At 51.2% G+C, this 20,502-nt stretch overlaps 12 protein-coding genes across 12 annotated transcripts; 6 read left to right on the forward strand and 6 right to left on the reverse strand.

Annotated features, from left to right (window-relative positions):
* Nucleotides 1–234: 234 nt before the first annotated feature.
* Nucleotides 235–1,063, forward strand: COCCADRAFT_23620 (uncharacterized protein; the record flags this gene model as incomplete). The annotated part of the gene is made up of 6 exons (XM_007710835.1): nucleotides 235–254; nucleotides 303–375; nucleotides 471–577; nucleotides 665–792; nucleotides 844–867; nucleotides 921–1,063. The coding sequence occupies 6 exons, from the start codon at nucleotides 235–237 to the stop codon at nucleotides 1,061–1,063; spliced, it is 495 nt and encodes a 164-aa protein (XP_007709025.1).
* A 1,023-nt stretch (nucleotides 1,064–2,086) lies between these two features.
* On the forward strand, nucleotides 2,087–4,412 carry COCCADRAFT_2335 (uncharacterized protein; the record flags this gene model as incomplete). The annotated part of the gene is made up of 2 exons (XM_007710821.1): nucleotides 2,087–2,281; nucleotides 2,544–4,412. 2 exons carry the CDS (start codon nucleotides 2,087–2,089, stop codon nucleotides 4,410–4,412), a joined length of 2,064 nt encoding a protein of 687 aa, XP_007709011.1.
* A 303-nt stretch (nucleotides 4,413–4,715) lies between these two features.
* COCCADRAFT_87744 (uncharacterized protein) lies at nucleotides 4,716–5,324 on the reverse strand (the record flags this gene model as incomplete). Its single annotated transcript, XM_007710883.1, has 1 exon — nucleotides 4,716–5,324. One exon carries the CDS (start codon nucleotides 5,322–5,324, stop codon nucleotides 4,716–4,718), a length of 609 nt encoding a protein of 202 aa, XP_007709073.1.
* Nucleotides 5,325–5,899: 575 nt separating this feature from the next.
* COCCADRAFT_87726 (uncharacterized protein) lies at nucleotides 5,900–7,442 on the reverse strand (the record flags this gene model as incomplete). The annotated part of the gene is made up of 6 exons (XM_007710884.1): nucleotides 5,900–5,993; nucleotides 6,041–6,110; nucleotides 6,157–6,776; nucleotides 6,824–6,942; nucleotides 7,001–7,060; nucleotides 7,113–7,442. The coding sequence occupies 6 exons, from the start codon at nucleotides 7,440–7,442 to the stop codon at nucleotides 5,900–5,902; spliced, it is 1,293 nt and encodes a 430-aa protein (XP_007709074.1).
* A 178-nt stretch (nucleotides 7,443–7,620) lies between these two features.
* Nucleotides 7,621–9,214, forward strand: COCCADRAFT_87758 (uncharacterized protein; the record flags this gene model as incomplete). The annotated part of the gene is made up of 3 exons (XM_007710885.1): nucleotides 7,621–7,930; nucleotides 7,979–8,949; nucleotides 9,005–9,214. 3 exons carry the CDS (start codon nucleotides 7,621–7,623, stop codon nucleotides 9,212–9,214), a joined length of 1,491 nt encoding a protein of 496 aa, XP_007709075.1.
* Nucleotides 9,215–9,284: 70 nt separating this feature from the next.
* Nucleotides 9,285–10,314, reverse strand: COCCADRAFT_87663 (uncharacterized protein; the record flags this gene model as incomplete). The annotated part of the gene is made up of 2 exons (XM_007710886.1): nucleotides 9,285–10,207; nucleotides 10,278–10,314. The coding sequence occupies 2 exons, from the start codon at nucleotides 10,312–10,314 to the stop codon at nucleotides 9,285–9,287; spliced, it is 960 nt and encodes a 319-aa protein (XP_007709076.1).
* Nucleotides 10,315–10,638: 324 nt separating this feature from the next.
* COCCADRAFT_87522 (uncharacterized protein) lies at nucleotides 10,639–11,383 on the forward strand (the record flags this gene model as incomplete). Its single annotated transcript, XM_007710887.1, has 3 exons — nucleotides 10,639–10,735; nucleotides 10,809–11,147; nucleotides 11,226–11,383. 3 exons carry the CDS (start codon nucleotides 10,639–10,641, stop codon nucleotides 11,381–11,383), a joined length of 594 nt encoding a protein of 197 aa, XP_007709077.1.
* A 226-nt stretch (nucleotides 11,384–11,609) lies between these two features.
* Nucleotides 11,610–13,099, reverse strand: COCCADRAFT_34034 (uncharacterized protein; the record flags this gene model as incomplete). Its single annotated transcript, XM_007710851.1, has 4 exons — nucleotides 11,610–11,964; nucleotides 12,026–12,245; nucleotides 12,325–12,672; nucleotides 12,901–13,099. The coding sequence occupies 4 exons, from the start codon at nucleotides 13,097–13,099 to the stop codon at nucleotides 11,610–11,612; spliced, it is 1,122 nt and encodes a 373-aa protein (XP_007709041.1).
* A 1,980-nt stretch (nucleotides 13,100–15,079) lies between these two features.
* Nucleotides 15,080–15,265, forward strand: COCCADRAFT_87649 (uncharacterized protein; the record flags this gene model as incomplete). Its single annotated transcript, XM_007710888.1, has 1 exon — nucleotides 15,080–15,265. The coding sequence occupies one exon, from the start codon at nucleotides 15,080–15,082 to the stop codon at nucleotides 15,263–15,265; it is 186 nt and encodes a 61-aa protein (XP_007709078.1).
* A 1,096-nt stretch (nucleotides 15,266–16,361) lies between these two features.
* On the reverse strand, nucleotides 16,362–18,070 carry COCCADRAFT_87507 (uncharacterized protein; the record flags this gene model as incomplete). The annotated part of the gene is made up of 5 exons (XM_007710889.1): nucleotides 16,362–17,154; nucleotides 17,205–17,593; nucleotides 17,640–17,794; nucleotides 17,849–17,935; nucleotides 17,983–18,070. The coding sequence occupies 5 exons, from the start codon at nucleotides 18,068–18,070 to the stop codon at nucleotides 16,362–16,364; spliced, it is 1,512 nt and encodes a 503-aa protein (XP_007709079.1).
* Nucleotides 18,071–18,654: 584 nt separating this feature from the next.
* COCCADRAFT_23629 (uncharacterized protein) lies at nucleotides 18,655–19,340 on the reverse strand (the record flags this gene model as incomplete). The annotated part of the gene is made up of 4 exons (XM_007710836.1): nucleotides 18,655–18,678; nucleotides 18,737–18,939; nucleotides 18,986–19,076; nucleotides 19,146–19,340. The coding sequence occupies 4 exons, from the start codon at nucleotides 19,338–19,340 to the stop codon at nucleotides 18,655–18,657; spliced, it is 513 nt and encodes a 170-aa protein (XP_007709026.1).
* Nucleotides 19,341–19,447: 107 nt separating this feature from the next.
* COCCADRAFT_34036 (uncharacterized protein) lies at nucleotides 19,448–20,229 on the forward strand (the record flags this gene model as incomplete). Its single annotated transcript, XM_007710852.1, has 2 exons — nucleotides 19,448–19,805; nucleotides 19,997–20,229. 2 exons carry the CDS (start codon nucleotides 19,448–19,450, stop codon nucleotides 20,227–20,229), a joined length of 591 nt encoding a protein of 196 aa, XP_007709042.1.
* Between the last annotated feature and the right edge of the window lie 273 nt (nucleotides 20,230–20,502).

Below are 20,502 nucleotides of genomic sequence, written 5' to 3' on the forward strand. Positions count from 1 at the left end.
CAGCCCCGTGCTACTACTATACCAAATGTTCGTCCCGTCACATTGCTACCTACTACTACTGCCTCCTGCTCAAGAAGCCGCCATGGATTCCGAGTCTTGCTCGGCCTCTCCTTTTGTCATGCACCACTTCTGTCAATCCATGTCTTGAGCTTTTCTGTATCCCGCGCATTGCTTTTGACCTGCGAGAGCCACTATTGAGACCGTTCAGTGTTCGATCAAGACATCGCCCCCAACATGGCCAAGCTCTTTATTGGGTAAGTGTGCAGTCCCTCTCCAGTCCCCACGTGGCTGACCTATAGCAGAGGCCTTGCCTGGCATACCGACGACCAGACTTTGCGCTCAAAGTTTGAGGAGTTCGGCCCAGTCGAAGAAGCTGTAAGTCACTGACGGCCCACCACTGCCCACTGCTGCCCATCACTGCCCATCACTGCCCACCACCATGCACACATGTCATACTTAGTCTACTACAGGTTGTCGTCAAGGACCGCGATACTGGTCGCAGCCGAGGCTTTGGCTTTGTCCGCTATGCCCAGGAGACTGAGGCCGATGCTGCCATGCAAGCCATGAACAACGAGGAGTATGCAGTCCACGCATTTCATGTCCTCGTCTGAGAGACTTTGGATACACGCCCCGGCCAGCAAAAGGAATGCGCTGACCTCTCCAGGTTCGACGGACGTAGGATCCGTGTCGACAAGGCCTCCGACCGCCCTGGTGGTGGTGGCGGCGGTGCTCCCCGAGGCGGCGGCTATGGAGGCGGAGGCGGATACCGCGGAGGTTATGGTGGAGGACAAGGTACGGGTTCCACAGTCAGATGGCTTGAAATCTTACTAACCATACTACTAGGCTATGGTGGAGGCGGCGGCCGTGGTAAGCTCTCAACATCTACTCCATGGGGACTAACAATCTGACTATACAAGAAGGGTACGGCGGCGGCGGTGGCGGCAACTGGGGCCCTTCACAAGGCGGCGGCGGCGGCTACCAATCTCGCGGTGGCTACGGCGGTGGTGGCCAGGGAGGAGGCTATGGCGGACAAGAAGGCGGCCAAGGCCAGCAGCAATGGTAGAGAGCCTGACGGCCTCTTTGCCCCCGCGATTTTGTGCTTGGAGTAGGTACTATGAGGGATGCGATTACCTTGGTAGCTTAGGCCGAAGTTGGCCCTTGGGTCTAGACCTGTGTCTAGACGACGAGGGGGGGTTTCCGGGCGCGGCCGTTTGCATGAGCGTGATATGTAATGTTTGGGGATGGCAATGAGGGGTGGTTGGTACTGAGAGATGAGATACCCATTGAGTCAGGAGGTGCTGCTGCTCTGTCCTTGTCATATGCGGATGACTTTGGTCTATTTACAAACTTTCGTTAACTGGTTTTACACGGCTGTAGCCACTCTGCGTGCATGCCCAATTGGGTCGTCTGGATGGCTGGGCGAGGCTCAGAGGGAGTGTGTATGGTACGAGTAGGTGTCGGTATGCAACGGCAATGAGGCTCTGCGGTACCTAGACAGCAGAAGAAAACCTCGGGAGCAGACGGTGCTCCGATCGCCATGGCGTCTTGCGCACACTCTGCACTCTGCAATCTTCACTACACACACTCACACATGGGGATGCATAATCCGCTCTTGTGCACGACGACGCAATGCCCAGAGGCTCGAGGCCGGCTAAAAGCACGCATTGTGACGGTCGTTGCATGCTGCATACCTAGTCGCTCACCATTTCCGCTCAAGCTGCAGCAGAGACGCGTCTGGTGAATATGCAACTATCTGCACGGCCATGGAGGGGGGAGATGGACTGGGCAGCCCTCACGCACATGCGGGCCCCCCTTGGCTTGGTGGTTACTTTTGCTTTGCTGCTTTGCTGCTGCTGCCTGGCAAGGCCATGTTCTACTCACTGACCAACAAGCCCCAAAGTGTACCTACTCCCCTAGCGAGGCACACGCCTCACTCACTGCTGTCTGACGGCCTCGCCGACCCCGCATCCTTCCCTCTTCCCCTACTATTTACCCCATCGCCGATTACGCAGCATAGTCAATTACGTCTGGATTACCCTACTGTTTCGGCCATAGCTGCTGGCCCTACAACAAAAGCATCCACAATATGAAAAATCGAATAGCGTCGGACCAAGCCGCCGCCCCTGTCTACCCTCGACGGCCCCAAACTGCCTCGCGTGTCCTATCGGCGGCTTTCGTCACTCTCGTCTGCCTCGCAGCCCTCAACACTATATTTCCTGCATCCAAGACACGGCATGTCCTCTTGCCTCTGCAGGAAAAGCCTGCTTTTGAATGGGACGAGGTATGGAAGTGTCCATTTGCTCATCGTCACACCGCACCCTACACGTGCGTCTGCACCTTCTCATATCGACACAATATCCCTCCGCCAAGTCCTGCACCAGACCGCTACTATGCTCTAGAAATGTTTTGCCCTAGGCGAGCTGCTTGTTGCAAACTAGTGCATCCCACTCTTTCTCATTGATTTTGTTTTACTGCATTGGGTAGTCGACTTCCATCTCGTCTTGATTCCACAAAACAAAATACATCAGTTAATCAAAGCCCAGATATCGGCGAGTGAACATCTACAATTTCACAAATGCTTCAACGGGTTTGAATGCGCCAAACTAAAGCTGCCATTGGACTACTTTAATGGCGCTTACCCCAATCACTCCGTTAGTATCGCCATCACAAAGGTACCTGCTGTAGTGCCAGTTAGTGATCCACGTTATGGTGGTCCTATCCTGACAAATCCCGGCGGACCAGGTGGAGCAGGCGCCGCGTTTGCCCTCACTGCAGGAAAAGCACTACAACTTCTTGTCGACTCGGACGAGCCTCCCAACATTGCTTCTAGTGACGCAAAATACTTTGATATCATTGGATTCGACCCTCGCGGCATTGGTCGGACGGAACCTGCTGCACGATGTATGCCGGATCGCCCTTCAGCATGGTCCTGGAATTTAAGGGAAGCCGATGAAGGCCTTCTTGGAAGTTCAGATGCAGCCCTGGGGAGACTTTGGTCCATGACGCATGCTTTTGGTGCATCTTGCAAACTTGCCGACCAAGGCCAGAGTGGTCCGGACATCAAGCGATACATGTCCACAGCATTTGTTGCCCGAGACATGCTCGAGATTGCTGAGAGGCACGCCGAATACGTTGCAAACGAGGCCGCTCAAGTTTCCGCTAGAGATTCCGGCAAGCGACATGTAGATCATAACACTACGTATGTTCCAGGACAGACCAAGCTGCAATACTGGGGCTTCTCGTATGGAACCTACCTCGGATACACATTTGCCTCCATGTTTCCTGACCGTGTTGGGCGTTTGGTCCTTGACGGAGTCGTCAGTTCACTTGAGTACAATCACTCGCAGGGCAATGGCAGTCTTGTAGACTCGGAGAAAGCGTTATCATCCTTTTACACATTTTGCTTCAACTCTGGTCCCAAACACTGCCCATTAGCGACGGTAAACTCCAATGTCACCGATATTCAAGAGCGCGTCCTGCGAATTGTAGACTCCCTATATCACGACCCACTGCCAATCGTTTCGCTCGACGGGCCTGAATTTCTAACATGGTCCGATATCAAGATGCTGCTATTCAGCTCCGTGTACCAGCCTCGCATCATGTTTCCATACATTTCCCGGATCCTTGCAGCCATTGAGGCAGGAAGTGGCAGTGAGCTCAACCAGCTAGCCCAGACCTACCGCTACACCCACGTATACTCTTGTCCTGCGGGTCATGTTTCTGATTCCAATGACCCAAGTTCTTCCATTGTATCCACAATCTCCATTCTCTGCAGCGACGGCGTTGAACAAGGCTATCTCACAAAAGACGAATTCTTCGCCTATTGGCAACTTGTAGAATCCGTATCGCCCACCTTTGGAGCTTACTGGTCTATGCTCCGAATGCGCTGTGCAGCATGGAATATCCGCGCGAACCATAGATTTGAGGGCCCCTTTGGTGCCAATAATACCTCTAACCCCATCTTGTTTATATCTAACACGGCAGACCCTGTTACTCCGCTGAATAGCGGTCGGTACATGAGCAACCTATTTCCTGGTAGCAGTCTACTTGTAAGTGACCATGCGGGTCACTGCACGCTGTCTGGACCTGACAATTGTATTTTCGAACGCGTGAGAAGCTACCTCCATACGGGAGAGATACCAGTGTCGGGAACAGTTTGTGTTCCACCTCCGAGTCCTTTTTCACTTAACTCAACAAGACCGGATTCGCCGTTTTATGACCCTTCGCTCAAGAGTGCAGGGCTTATCGTCACACAAGAGCATGATTTAGATACCAAGCAGCGCCGGCTTCGTGACGCAGGTATCAGACTACACAAGGCCGTTACTGAGAGTGGTATGATGGGTTTGGATATGCCAGGTGCTGAGAAGATGAAGCGTGTGATCCGCCTTGCTAGTGGGGATCATGAATGGTGATGTTCAAGTACGAGATGACACTTTTGGCCTGAACAGTCGTTTGGTTATTATTGCATGATTATAGTAGGAGTTACTTAGAGTAGATGTTCGTCTTCTTGTCATGCTGGTGTTTACGTTGTTTGGATTTTTCATCTTTCTTTCCTAGACCTATGATATAAAAGGACAATAGCCAATACTGGGGGAGGAAAAAAACCCCCTTTTTTTTGCAACAAACTACCAAACATCAAAGAGCATCATGCTTCAAAACCCAACTCCACGCTATGCCAACGCTCAAACAGTCCAAAAAAAAACCCCTCCACCTCTTCATTTCAACCCCCTCGGCTCCCCAAAAACCTTCCCCCTCCTCTCCTCCTCCTCCCTCCTAACCTCCCACCTCACTTTATTCACCAAAATCTCAATCTGCCGCTCATACTCCCACCGCGGCGTCTCGGCGCCCCTCATGCCCACAAACCGTGCGAACATCCTCATCTTGACCTTGACCCGCTCCAACTTGCTCAACTTGCAGTCGTCGGGTAATTCGTCGCTTGTGTCGAGGAAAGGGTGGCTCCAGTTCATGGTGGAGGGGTAGGCGGAGGTTAGGTGGGTCAAGGGCGGGGTTTGCGAGTAGAAGGTTGCGAGGGTGTCGAGTTGGGGTTCGGTGAGGAGGAAGAGGTGGAGGAGGGTGCGGGGGAAGGAGGGCGCTGCGTCGTAGCTTGTCGCGTGCACTATGGGGGCGATGCTGAGGCGCATTTGCGAGATTTTGTTGGCGAGGCGTGGGTTGCCGAGTTTGACGCGGCGCTCGAGGCGAGTCTGGAGGCGGCGTTGGGCGAGCGTCTGGGTCGGGTTTTGGCGGTAGAGTTTGCTGATGCCATCTGTTTTGTTGAACCTGGTGGTTTTGCTTGGTGGAACTGTCTTTTTTTCTGGTTTCCCCATATTTTTTTTAAAAAAAATTCCGATTTTATCTTGCTGGATGGTACGAAATGTTTTTTTTGGTGCAACAGAAACACGTGTGTGTGTGATGCGTGGTATAGAGCTGTCCGCCAGCGATGGACAGCGAGAAAACGAGGATGCCTTCTGTAGTATACAAAGCCGGTTCAAACAGACAAAGCATGGGTCAGAAGAGAATGGGTATTGTGAAAATCTTGCTCTTTGTTACGACACACACAGGCTTAAGACGCTGATTCCTTTTCTGGCCAAATCAAAATGCATTGTGAAAAGAAGCATCTTTGTCTTTCTTCATCACGTATTCATCGCACTCGAGGTTCGTAATGGAGTGTTGTTTCTACGCAATGTCGCATATTCCACAAAAACGGCGATGGCAGAGGGGATGTGTGTGCTCGTCCTCGGTACGTACGCTGCAACGTCCTGGTTGATGGCGCGATCTAGTCGTACATTCTCATCTTCAGCATGCGGGTGGTGATGAGCTTTTTTTGAATGGTATTAGTGGGCATCACAGAGAAGAACCTTGGGGAAGGACTCCAATCAGAAAGTAACGAGAAGACACCGTCTCAGGCATTGATGATGGCTTCTAGGGACACATCGCTGTCCACACCACCGATGGGCTCGGTACTCTTCCAAAACTTGCTCAAGTGCCTTGCGCCACTGAATAACTGTTAGCATAATGCCAATTTTGTGGGGGATTGTCTTACCTATCGCATAGTATTGTGACGATACGATGACCAGGTCCGAGACTCTTTGCGAGCTTCGCAGCAGCGACACCTTTAACAAATCAGCACTGCCTATGCTTGAGCGCTTCAAAACTTACAGTTTACCGCACTAGAGCTTCCCACAAAGATTCCATCATGCTCGACTAACCACCGCGCCATAGAGATGGCCTGTTCGTCCGTCACTCTGATTGCATCATCAATCAATTCTCGCCCAACGTCAAAGTTGTGGGTTACTCGGTTGATGCCTATGCCTTCAACTATCGTATCCACCTGATGGCGTCGCCGTGTTCCTTCTCGCTCCTTGGGATCAAACATGACGCCATACTTGACACGGTTGAATAGACCACTGCCTGGAGGGTCGGCAAGAACTACCTTGAGATTAGGCAGCTTGGATCTTAGAAACATGGCGACGCCAGAAATCGTTCCTCCTGTACCAGCGCCACTAACAAAGGCATCCAGACGGCGACCGGTTTGTTCGTAGATTTCAGGACCTGTACCAGTAAAATGTGCACGCCAATTCGCTTCTGTTTCGAATTGGTCGGCAAACAGGCCCCGTCCCGGCTTTTCAGTGCTGGCAGTGTGTTCTTCAGCTCGTGATCGTGCAAGATTGACGAATTGCTTCTGGTCCACAATAGGCGCCGGTCTCACTCTTTCTACCTCAGCACCAAGCTTCAGGAGCAAATCTGATTTTTCGATTGCCATGTCGTTTGGCATGCAACTTCGAGTTGTTAGCCAGTATTCTTGAATGGCAACCAACGAACTGACATGTGTGCTTTATAGCCTCGTGCTCTGCATATTGCTGCTAATGAAATACCCGTGCTTCCCACTGTCCCTTCATATATGGTATCACCCGAGTGTGGAATAAGAAGCCCCTTTTGCTCAGCCTGTTTGATGTTGAGCAAAAGCATGCGATGTTTTCAATATCCAGCGCTACCAGCTTACCATTTCAATTATACTAAGTGCCACTCGGTCTTTGGGACTGTTACCTGCCCCATTGAGGAACTGAAAACTACACATCAGTAAGGCATTTTGTGAAAACCATTGATTTGCATACCTCCGCTTTTGCTAGTATATCGCAGCCTGTGTATTCAGAAAGCGACTTAATCTTGATGAGGGGGGTGTTGCCAATGCATCCTTCGATGCCCTCCTTGATAGATCCTTTACCATTTTCTAATGAACGCTCAATCCCTAAGAGGCCCTTCTTCAACTCTTCTAAGTCATTTACTTTTGCTAGTTGTAAGAGCAAATTTTGCTGTTGGGCAAGGAGTGAGTGACTATTTGCAGCATCATTTTTTTCTCCAACCAATCTTTTGTTGTATGCAGCTGTGACGGCTATTCCTAACAGAAAAGCCCCTACTATGTAATATCTGGAGCGATCGGACATGGTTGGTGCATGGAAAGATGCAGATGGTCAAGTACTAGCGAAAGAGGGCCAGAAGCGGAGCTGTGGCATGCCCGTCTTGGCATCACTGCCCGCAAAGCTCACCCACGTGGGTCCGCGCGAAGACTGCCAGCGCCTCCGACGCCGTCGCATACGAGTTGCGACGATTGTTCTGGTGCCAATGGACTCGCCGCTCGTCAATCGCCTCTTTCGCCAATTGTTCTCGCACCGGGCGTCGCAATGCCTGGCCCGCGGAGGTCGACCAGCGCTCGCTGCTGCCTGCATTCCACACCACCAAAGACGGACAAAAGCCACTCGGTTGGGTGAGGGCGAGACGCGAAGGGAAAGCAGATGGACACCAAGGAAAAATGCATTTCCGCATGAGAGAAGCGAAGAGTTCGAGAGATACCCAATGGTCACCTCAGATATGTTGCGGACTAGGAGGGAAAGACCGCGGCGAGTCAAGATGCTGCTACGAGACTTTATAGAGGGTAGGCAGTCGCTGTACTGAAGGATTAAACATACTCACCCGTCTCCAGACAGCCTGTACAACCCAAACTACGGCTACTTCTCCAAACAAGTCGTCATCTTCTCGCCAGGCGACCCGTTCGACTTCAACTCCATGGGCTCCGAGCACGAATTCTTCCAGCAATTACGACATCGCTACACTGCCTTCGAGGATGAGCTGGATTATAGAGAGCCAAACGACCTGCGACAACTATGGCATACTCCTACCGAGTTGTTCTCTCCCTACTATGGAGAAGCAATTGCACGCTATCTCGTCGAAGACTACAAGTACAACTTCTATCCATATCACGACTTGAACATATATGAGATGGGCGCGGGAAACGGCACTATGATGCTGAACATACTCGATTTTATCAGAGATGTGCATCCAGAAGTGTATGAACGGACAAAGTACAAGATTATCGAAATCTCCAGTCAACTTGCCGACTTGCAACAGAAAGGGCTGGGTCACTCGGCATACGCAAGAGGCCATGCGGACAAGGTGGAGATTGTCAACCGCAGCATCTTTGACTGGAACACCTACGTCTCCTCGCCCTGCTACTTCCTTGCGCTCGAGGTCTTTGACAACTTTGCACACGATGCCCTAAAGTACGACTTCGAGACTGGCTTGCCCTATCAGTCGCACGTCGTCATAGATGCCCGAGGTGAACTCTTCGAGTATTATTCACGCACCCTTGACCCTCTTGTAAGCCAGTTCCTCGAAAGAAGGCATGCTGCATGCTCCTCGTATCGGCACCCGCTCCAAGGCTCACGGCTCATGCACAACTTGAGGAGTTTGATTCCATTCCGATCAAACATGAGTGTGCCAGAGTACATACCCACGAGGCTGATGCAATTCTTCTACATGTTGTATGAAAAATTCCCAAATCATAAGTTGGTCAGCAGTGATTTCCACAAGCTAGGCGATGCGGTGGAAGGTATCAATGCTCCTGTTGTGCAGACTAGGTATAAGAGAGAAATGATTCCTGTCTCTACGCCTCTTGTAAGTCGATTCACCCACCGGAGTTTGCTGTGTTTTCTATACTAACAGCAATCAGGTTCACCAAGGCTACTTTGACATTCTCTTCCCTACCGACTTTGAAGTCATGGAACCAATGTATACAGCCATTACAGGGCGGTTCGCGCGCACCTATCTACACGAGGATTTTATGGCCGGCAGAGCAGACATTGCGGAGACGACCACGAAGAATGGCGACAATCCGCTGTTGAGTTGGTACAAGAACGCAAGTGTCATGATTACCGTGTAAAGCTCAAGCATGGGAGATTGGGCTGGTCAGGACGAGCATGTATGAATACAGATTCCAAGATACTAGTGCATTACTCAGGTTCTTGGTCTTTCCAACGGTTTTTTACTGCATCAACATCCATTTCGCACACCTCAGCATGTCTCAGCACCGCATGCGCCTTCTTAACGACAGGCGCATCGATCATCTTACCATCCAGTGTCCATGCTCCTCGCCCCGCTTGACTGGCTTTCTCATCTGCGATGACTATCCTCGCAGCCCACTCGAGCTCTTTTTCTCCTGGGCTAAATGCCTTGTGGCATACAGCAACCTGACTTGGATGTATGCATTGCTTGCCATTGAAGCCCATGCCCTTTCCATTCAGACACTCCTCCTCAAGTGTCTTCAGTCCTTCTTCACCCTTGTAGCTCGTGCATACCAGATCAATCGTGCTCGGAAGTTCGGCTGCACGTGCTGCTGTCGCAATCGCACTGCGCGCATACAGGAACTCTGTGAGAGACGGAGTTCGTGTGAGACTCATGTCCTTTGCAAAGTCCTCTGCTGCAAAGACAAGACCCGAGAGGTAGGGTGACGCTGCGCATATCGAGCTCAGGTTCTGCACAGCCTTTGCGCTCTCTATCAATGCTATTATGCGCACTGAATCCCTTTGTCCCTTTTGTCCTGTGCTTGGATGCCGTGCTGGACTTAGATGCCTTATCACATCCGTCACGAAGTGCAGGTCTGCAGCGCTTTCACACTTGGGAAGCATAATGGCATCCAGATACTCGCCCTTGAGCACCTCTGTCAGGTCGTCCAGGGCGAGACCAGTGTCGACGCTGTTTATCCTCACACACATTTCTTTTATACCAGCAGGTCGCTGTTTGCTAAGGATGTCGCGAAGGTTGGAGCGAGCGGCGGGCTTCATGTGAGGCGCAACGCTGTCTTCGAGGTCGTATGTTACATTGTCGGCATGCATAGCGAAAGACTTTTCCAGCATCTTCTTAGACGATGCAGGTACTATGTTGCGACATGTTAGGATAGAGATATCGCATGCATGTTATATAGGAGGGCAATGGAGGGAACATACCATACATGCAGGCCCTTCGAATGATTGGCGCTGCCATTGTGACTCTTGATCGTCTATACAGCAGACAATATAACTTGAAATGATACTTCCGAAGCTCAAATAAAACCAAAGCAATCCCAATGGCCGTTTACATAGCTCGGATGATCCCCAGACCCTATGACGTGCGGGGAACTACTGGAGAGCGCCCGCCGCGCCGGCAGCCACTAGTACTAGCTTAAACGCCGAATGGCCGACGCGTCGCCCGCCCAGGGAAAGCCACGTGAAGCTCATCTTCACCCATCTTGAAGGGATCCCCACCCTACCACCAATTGTCTCCCCGCGCGCGCAAAGACGAGAGAAAAGAAAGAGAGAGGGAAAAAAAATGGAAACCGCACAACAAGAGCCAGCACCCGGCTCCCTGAGCTGGAGACTCAGCAGCCATCCCATCACCCTGCTTACCTTCCTCTTCTTCCGCACATGTACGTACATGTATACGTATCCATACGAAACCACCCCCAAACCCGCACATAAAACTGACTCTTCCAAAAAAAGCCTCCCTTGTAGTCTACCTCCTAGGCCTCCGCCTCCTAACCTCCAACTTTGTCCTCATCTTCATCATCACCATCCTGCTCCTCGCTATGGATTTCTACTACCTCAAGAACATTGCGGGCCGCCGCCTTGTCGGGCTGCGCTGGTGGAATGAAGTCGATGCCAGCACGGGCGATGGGCGATGGGTGTTTGAGAGTCTGGATCAGGATACGAGTTCGCGCCAGATTAATGCGACGGACAAGCGCTTCTTTTGGCTGGCGCTGTATGCGCAGCCGGTGCTGTGGGTTGTGCTGGCGATTGTTGCGCTGGTTAGCCTCGAGTTTATTTGGTTGACGCTTGTGGGTGAGTTATATGGGTGCTTTTTTTTCTTATGAAGTTTGGTGGAGAGAAGGAGAGACAAAGCTAATGGTTACGATGCAGTTATCGCGCTCGTTCTTACGATTACGAATACCCTTGCTTTCTCGCGGTGCGACAAGTTTAGTCAGGCTTCGGGTTTCGCTTCAAACGCCATGTACGGATCCGGTCTTGCGCGGAATCTGGCGGGTGGAATGATCTCGAGTCTGTTCAGCAGACGGTGATAGCATACGGTGTGGAGAAAGGCGCATGGGTTTTCTTCCTCCATTTCAAGCTTGCGTGAAATCAAAAAAAGATGAGGATGACGTATAATTAGACACGGGAAAAAATGTCGTTTTTTTTACTTGGAGTCTATTGCATACATACCCCATTATCGATCTGTCCATAGTCTAAGGTTGATTGTTCTACTACACACATCTTGACAGCCTGGAGTCTCAAATCTCTTTCAACTCAATATCCCCTCTTCCGGTTGACCTCGTTGATCAAATGACCACCACTTCTCTCATGCTTGATGTTCTCAACCAGCAACTGCAACGCACGGTCGACGTACACATCCGATGATCCGCTACAGTGCGGCGTAATGAGTACATTGGGAGCATCCCAGAGTGGGTCGTCCTCGGGCAACGGCTCAGGATCCGTCACATCTAGCGCAGCGCCCTTGATTTGCTCGGTTTCCAGAGCGGTAATAAGAGCCTTTTGATCGATGATTTGGCCACGCGCAATGTTGACGACGTAGGTCCCCTTGGGGTTAGATTTGTGCAAGAGTTCGAATTCCGGCGTTGAAAAGAGATGTGTTGTGTCTTTGCTATTTTGGTCATTAGCTTTCTACTTTACCCCATACTCTAAATATTTTAGTCTATACTTACGTCAATGGCACAGCTATGACTAGCAGATCAATCTCCTGTTTCAAAAACTCGTGAATGTGTTCTTTCTCTGTCCCGCTGAACCATGCACTAGGGATACTGCCATCCGGGTCGCCAGTGCCAGGCACAATGTACCCGTTATCGTGCTTGGACTCTGGGGTATTGCGTGGAGATGCCGTGTACGCTATTACATCCATGCCCATTGCTTTCGCTACGCGGGCGACTGTATGACAGGAAGAAGAAATAAATGGTCAGTATACATATGGAAATTCACGCGAAAAAGGAATGAATGATGGGCATACCTTGTCGACCAATGCTCCCATAACCCAAGATTCCAACTCTCTTACCCACACGATCACTAACATCTATGCCCACCCTCTGATCCCAGACCTTCTTCTTCTGGTTATCATACAGCTTTGTGTAGTTATGGCTGTGCACGAGGTCCATCATGATAACCCATTCTGCAATTTGCGGGCCGTGAACGCCGTTAGCCGAGCATAGCGGGATCTTCGAGTCCGTGTAGATAGGGTGATTGGCAACGTGGTTTGTGCCTGCTGAGACAAATTGGATGAACTTGACGGAGGGAATAGACGAGGCGTCGGGTGGGAGCCAGAAGAGGGTTACTAGGTAGCTTGCGCGCCGGAGAGCTTCTGAGAGAATAGGTTAGTTTGGGGCGGTGAATGCCAAGGACAAGGATGGCTTTGAATGGGTTGAAGAAAAGGTAAGTATGGGGTCATGCAGGGACTCTGTCGAATCCTCCGATACCAAACCATTTCCCCGGACCCAAAACGGTCTCAAAAAGAAAAGGCATGATCGGGGATCGCTTGCTCCCGCAGAAAATGTCCGGTACATTGCTGTTGTGTTTTTTCTTAACATACCTTCAGACACATCCACTGGTTCCATCTTTCCATTCGCATACTTGGTATGATAATACTTGACCTCCACATCACCAAACGCTTCTTTCAACTCTTTGATGCCGGCCGAAGCTTGGTCTTCCGGCCATGGTAATGTACAGAGCACCAGTTCTTTTTCTTTTGACGCGCTGCCACGGACGGGGATGTTCGGTCCGCCTCCCATCGCAACCATGCTAGCGTATATCCGAGGTACTCAAGCAAAGAGTAGGGTTATAAGTTTGCTTTGCCTTTTGTTCCAACTCTTGTGAATAATGCAAACGTGGGAGCTTGGAACGAAGCTCTTGTATCGTATCAGATTGGAGGTTCGCAGTAATGACAATGACAATTGGAGTGAGGGGAGAGAACGGCCCGATACGCGCAATGGTGGGGTGGCCAGCCTTTGGGTCTAACTAGTGGTGACGTTTGCTTAAGTCCGAAGGCCCATAACGCCATAAGTAGCGGAATTACGACTTGATGCGGAGACATGCTGATGCTTTTTGTCAGCATGTCTTAAAATTGAAGATGACGATGAGTAAGTACAACCTAGACTCGAAGATTCGATTGGTGTTGTATTGTGCTGTGCTGTGCTGTGCTGTGCTGTGCTACGAAGACATATGGATGATGGAAACGAGACGATGTATGTCTGGTTTTCGCTGTTTACTTGGTATCGTGAGATTACGGACCTCGCCATATGTGTGTTCCGGTGGTCTGTTTTGTTACAAAGATTCAACAGAGAAGAACATTATTCTTCTACTATGCAAGGAGAGATGGATGGGATGAACTGCCCACACAGGCAAGTGTTACACAGCACTACGGACAACCAGCACGCATTAAGCCTACTAGCATAGGCCAGCGTAAAGGTCTAATTAATTATGATATACATAGGGATCTGAAAAGCTTGTGCAAGATCTCCTATGTTTGGGTGTTCATCACGTGTTTTGAATCATGAGCATCTTGGCTTCGGCTTCATCTACTACTGTCTTTCCACCCCGCTATACACAGTAGACGCGCCGCATGCATAGCTTCTCTCCCACCCCCTTTTGACATCATCACTACGTCGCTTAAACCAGACGCATGCATGACCACCTTGCACTGATAAAGTATCCAACAAACATACCCAAGAGATGCAGGCGAAGTGGCCTAACGTGCAGTCACAGAGTCCCAAACTCTCGACATACCCAGCATGCATATGCAGGGGGCAGCGGGGTCTGAGACGTGTTTCTAAAGTTCCTTTGTCTGCTCTCCGTGGTGGCACGACGAAGCCCTGTCTTCTATGGACCGGCAGTCGGGATCATGCCACTCCACCAAGACTTCGAATGCTGGCCTGGCGAGCAAGAAGAACATGGGTTTGCTTCTTTCTTGTCTTATCCTCACGTAAGCTCCATAGAAGATGCTTGCGCTAGAATTAGGCAAAGCATAGAGAGTTCCTTTGCGTAGCGGCTCCTCTTTCCCCCAGGATGCTCCCGTCTTCATCTCGCTTGCACACGCGAGGACGATGAACGAGCCTTGCACTGAGCCTTGCTGATGACAAGACGAGTCTCTTTCAGCACCCTCGAATCCGTTCCTCCACAGCCGCACGCACACTCGGCGTAAGCCGCTTATCTAGTCCGCGGGCCAGAAACCCGTTCTTGCGAGTTCGTGCCGAGAATGCGTGCAGGTCCGGCTAGTGCTCCGCGCCAAGACAGTTACCGGTCTTCGGTACAACCACAGGCAGGGAGCCGTTAGGCTGTGGATTTGCGCCCCCACAAAACGATTGTTAAAGGAATTACCTACTCTTTTCATGGGATTCCTCCGCGTCTCTTTGCATCCAGTCACGCGTCTTTCCGGTGAACCATGTTGTGGGAACTGGAGCATTGCCCCACACTCTTGTTGAGGAGGATGTGCCAAGGGAAAGGAGAAGTGCTGGAATTTTGCCTCCTCTCACGTGAGGCAAGCAAAAGAAAGCAGAAGAAGAAAGGTAAAATAAAGTGGAATTACTGCATGCCTGGCCAGATGGAGCGCGCAGATACTGCGTGACTGCAGTGCAAAGGCTTGCATGACATTGATAGCGACTACTTACTACCATGTCTGTGGGTACCTGTTACTATTTTGTGATAGTACGCCTACAAGATGCGGAAGCGGCCGAATGGCTGACCCCGATTCAGTATAGATAGTCAGTAATAGCATGGCGGAGAATGAGGCGTCAGCACGGCAAAAGGTTGATTTGTCGAAGTATGAAGACGATCGACAGATGTCATCGTCTACTTGTTTCCGTATTGGACGGGGTAGAGCCGACAATTTTGACCGGATGAGAGTCACTGACGGATGCGACGGAGGGTCCCCTGATGGCCATGGGAGCGCTAGGGCTTAGCTCTCAATTGCCACGTTTTTTCCTTGGCCCCTTTCTCTTCTTACATCGGCCATGTTCTTACGCGATGTTCTCAAGCGTACGCGATGTCCTGTCTACAGAGTAGATCGGCATTTCAAACGTGGCTCATTTAGCCATATTGCCGGGTGTGTGGTCGGCCCCACATCTCCCAACGAACCTACTTGAGACGGCGTTTGGACCTTTACACGCCTTGTGCGCAAGTTGATGGTTCTTTGTCAGTCATGACAGAGAGGGCGTCTTCCGTCTTCCGTCTTCCGACTTCCGTCCCGACTCTCCTCCTCAGTTTCACGAGTATTTTTAGTTTTTCCATGGAAAGTTTGGCCTTGTGAACGGGTAATAGTCGATTTATTACTATAGCTTTGGCGGGCTTGGGCGCTCGCGAAAAAAAAAAAATAGAGCTATGCAACTCTGCAACTAAGTTTTGGCTATATGCAATGACGGTCTTGAAACATAGGAAAGATCTCTGAAACAAGGCCTAGGCCGAGTGCGCTGTACAGCGGTAAAAAAGTTGCTTGGCCACTTTACGCGGCAGCATGAAAGACCAAGTGCGAAAAGTCAAGGAAGGCCTGTGCTGCGTAATGCACACACAGCCATCCGTGAAGGTAATTGGTGGAAGCGAATCCAAGCCATTGTCTATCGTGTACACTGTGTGTGTTGGGGTATGCGGATTTTATGCGGCCATGGACAGGTAAGGAAACGTTTTAGTTGAGTATTGGACGCCGTCTACTGAATGGCGGCTGGTGCGAGGGCCAAGGGCCAGGATGAATGGCGCATAATGTTGTGCAACCAGTAGTGGTATGTAGTAACACAGTATTGTAGTCAAGCCAGCTTGTGACTGTAATCCATGTATCTCGCAGAGAGCATGGTGTTGGTTCGACAATCAGATGCAGATGCACGTGAAAGGTATCAACGTCCCCGCCGTGATATTGCAAGTCGGTGTTGCGGTCGCGTGCGGTAGAATGGTGCGCAGCTAAATCTGACGGTAGAAACGAGTGCGCCATGGAGGACCCTGTATGTGGAATTCTAGTACGAAAATCGTTTTGGAAAGAGGAAAATAATGATTTTTACGCATTCATGATCAGATTTTAGAATCATAGTCGGGTGGATGTAGCCCAAGCCCTCCCCTTGCCATGGATGACCTAGGGTCCCAGTCCACGTGGGTAGCTCGAGATTGAGTCCTTGGGATAGAGAAACTGAGTGTTGGGCTCTTGTATTCGCGCTGAATGTCTTTTTGAAAGTGATCGGGCGTGTCGGACCGGGGATTGCTCATGACATAACTAGCAATCTCCGGCGTAATATGTGCGTTTGGAGGTGATTGGTGGTTAAAGTTTTTGAGTTCGAAATGACGCATATCTTCGGTCGGGTTCCTGGCATCCAAAGATACAAACTCGCGGTTTTTGCTAAATTTGCCCAAGATCAAGTCACGCCATCCAGTCACCATGCTCCATCGAACAAGTAATAGGAATGCTTGTATACCAGCAATCGAGAGCATCATCAAGACCGCAGTCACAGTGGACTGGTCAATGGCAAGGTCTTGACCAAGAGGGAAGCATGGTGACGGCTCGTCGGCATTTTTCATCAAGCACAGGAGGAACGGGGCGAGGTCCGCAATGTTGTCGGCAGCGTGCTGAGTGATCGAGTTGAGCCAGATGAACACAATCGAGAAGAAGATGACGTCTACAAGGATAAAGACGACGATCGTAATGCCACGCCATTGGAGGTAGAGCACTTTGCGTACACGTCGGTAGACTGCTCGTGCAGACCGGTTCCGGATGCTGGTCGTGTACGAGGGAAGGCCCGCGCTACTTTGTGTCTCGGTCTTGTCATCGCTGAACATGTTCTGAAGGTAGACTTTGATGCAATACACAAATCTAGACATGCGTTAGTAAGACTGTGGAGATACCTGTCACGAGCAACTTACGTTGCAATCTGGATGACTGTCGCCGCTCCAGCAATGGCTAGCAGAGGGCCCCAGAAATCTTTCATCGAATGCTCAGCATTGACGTGGCAGACATCGCCAAACCTGAACGAGACACCAGTGATGGTGATGGTGATGGTGAAGAAGGCAGCAGCAACGGACCAGCCCAAGCCTTGCGCACAGTAGAAGAACCTTTTTCCAGGAGTAACATCCCAACAGATTTGGAGGTGCATGGAGAGAGCACGAATAAAGATCCAAACCGCCATTGAGAGACCACCGGAGATGAGAAACGCTCCCGAGAAAGCGCACGTCAGACTGGAGTACATATCATTGGGAGTAATTTCGTCGTAGCACTGTTCCGGTTGAGCTCCAAAGGGTATTACAAAGCCAAGCTGGTGGCGATTAGTGGAAGACTTGAACCACGCAAGATATACATACTGCCATGAATATCGCGGCGATGATGAGACAGTAGCTGAGATAATGCCGGCGTGTCTTTTCGGCTGGTAGGAAGATGTATGAGATTAACAAGAATACCAGACAGAAAAGCCCCACTACATTGAGCGCTTCAGCTACTTGGTAGGTAGTGTTGAAGCCTGGAGTCGTTAGTAAGGTGAGTGAGCACTAGGTCATAGCCCTTGAGGACGTACTCTCTGGATATAGAAAGTCTGTAAGTGGGCATGGTAGACAGCAAACACCAGTAGCCCCATAAGGCGCACAAAATCTTCCATCGACAACTGAGCCCGTCAGAATACACTCAAAAGACTGTGTTGGGATGACCTACAACCGCCAAATCCAAATTTTGACTGGTCGAAGAAGGGCGGCGGGCAGTCGCCTCGAAGTGCCTCGATTGCTGTAGCGTTGTTGACCATTTCAGGTTCCTCAGACTCTTCCTACGACAAATGCGTCCAAAGTGTTGTGTACATGTGTGACGCAAGTTCTACCTGGCGGTATTCCAACTCGTGCCTGGGGGGATATAAAGTGGGCAGGATACGTGAGTGCCCGACGGCAATGGAGGTGCCGGAATTCGACTCTTGGATTTGCTTGGGTCTGCTACAGTTTATGCAGTGGTAGGGCGAGGCAGTGAAGGATGTAGCGAGACTTGTGACAGCAGTTGCAGGACTCGAATCCAATAAACGTCACAAGGCAAGAAACGAAACAAAAATGTGGAGTAAATACGTCGCGGATCACCTTGACGCCAGCAGTCTAAAGAGTGAATAAGGTTCTGGGGTCGATCAAGAGGCACACGAGGCCAAAGCGAATGACAAAAAACCGAAAGACGGGACGTTATGGTAGATGTAGGGGAAAGCCGCTGCGGCATAAGTAAAACTGCACGATGCAGGACGACGCCCTGGGCTTGGGAGTGGCTCCTGGTTGGGCCGCCTGAGTATAGGTCCAGTGAGGGCGGCGATCCTGACGTGAACAGGCCACTTTCCCCTTGCAGAGTTTATTCGTTCTAGCACTCTAGCGCGGCCGGACCCTAGTGAATTTGTAGCCAAGGCAAGCAGGAGGTGTGCAAGGGCAGCCGGGATTCGCACCAGAGGCGGGACTGGGGACAAGGATGTCACTGCCGGGCCCAGGCACCCGGCTGATATGCGCGCTGGTGTTGGCTCGAACGCGACAGAGGCAGCACGGCGAGCCATCACGTCTTTGGACTGCGCATGCAGCGTGATTCGCCCACTCTCCAAAATGGCTGAGCAGCCCGAAGCGTGGCGGCGTCCAAACGGCCAGCCGCGGGCGCCTACCAGAGATCAGTGCGGCGCGGTTCCTGTCAAAAGACGACGCACAAGGACTCCTCTCTTCAACACACCCCACGTCTTGACAAGCTATCTGAGCCCCCATGCTGGTCGAGGCTGCGGTAGGAACTGTCACTGGCGACTGTCACTGAGCAGGCCAATAGTCTGCGAAATTGACACGATGCCGCGTGAAGATCCTGGTGAAGCTGACTGTGACGATCGGCAACAGGAAGAAAAAGTGTATTTTACGACGTAGCACCCGTTGTATTGCGCGCGTGGTGTGCCGCGTCACGAGACCAACTCGGTCGTTGCTGTGGGCACACCACCTGTCTGGGCGGCCATTGACAGTGTCGGAGAAGGGCGTTGAGTGGCCGGTGAAGGAGTGTCCAATCCCGGGTAGACTCATTATTGACGTCCAATGGCGGGCTATCCGAGTCTTTGCCTGAATGCTCCACTGCGCTCTCGGTGGGACCAGAGCCACTTCTCAGCTTGCTGTGTACCTAAGAATGTAGCATGCAGGAACAGACCTGCAGGCTGCAGTTCGCAGTATCATCGACAGCACATAGACGACACAATTCTCCGGATCGACTGATGATTAGCGTTCCAACCATCGATCCCCGGCACGGAGGACCAACCTGTCATGTCGTGGTGGGAAGCGGGCAACGCAGTCAGCATCGCCGCTGTTCCTGCAACACCCGGCGTTTTCAAGCCCCTTTTGCCGCGTTAGCGCTGCGTCTGGTGGGCAGTGGAGAAGCCCAACAAACGCGTGCCGACGCGCAAGAATGCAGTTTTCGTTTCGGTCTGGCCATAGGCATCGTTTTGTGTCTTGATTCAAGCATATGTGGTTATGAAGTCTGTGTCTGCTATGTATGTATGCGGTGACGTGGTGGTGGTGATGATGATGATGGTGATGATGATGACCAGGAAGGTGCACGCCCGGACTCCCCAGCTTTGGGCGTGCACAACATGCACGTGCCTCATCTCGCTCGCCTCTTTTCCCCACCCTCTCTTCGCTCTTCGCCTACAATGCGGCCACGCGTCTTGCATCGACAACATCCCCAGCATTCTCAACATCCCAAGCTTTCCATGTTGCCCAATACACACACGTTTCAGCGTTGGCCGCGACCAATAAGTTTCAGATCTGCCTGCAAACACCCAGGAAGCTACCTCCATCAGCACCCGGATTGTCAATCTCGCGGGGACTGCCCTGGCCAGGCTCTTGTTTGACAGAACCACCCAAGGATCTCCCTGTCTTTCTCCCTCTCAATGACAACAGTGACATGAACGTGGGGTAGTAATAAGATTTCGGTACAACATCTAGACAGCCCCATGGACAAGCAAATTCCCAATGCTCTGCCACTGCTACTTAGTTGCAGCAGCTGGTTTAACCTACCAACACGCTATTCAAAAGATCTAACCAGCACTTGACCACCATCACCGAGAGATGTCACCATGGTACCAACAGTTTGGTTCAGTACCACCCCAGTTCAACTGACCCGCCAACCCGTCTATCAGCCTCGTTGCCAAAAGCGCTAGACGACTCTCATGCCCTTGCCAATTGCCTAAAA

Source organism: Bipolaris zeicola, assembly GCF_000523435.1.
Source record: "Bipolaris zeicola 26-R-13 unplaced genomic scaffold scaffold_22, whole genome shotgun sequence".
Lineage (NCBI taxonomy): Eukaryota > Fungi > Ascomycota > Dothideomycetes > Pleosporales > Pleosporaceae > Bipolaris > Bipolaris zeicola.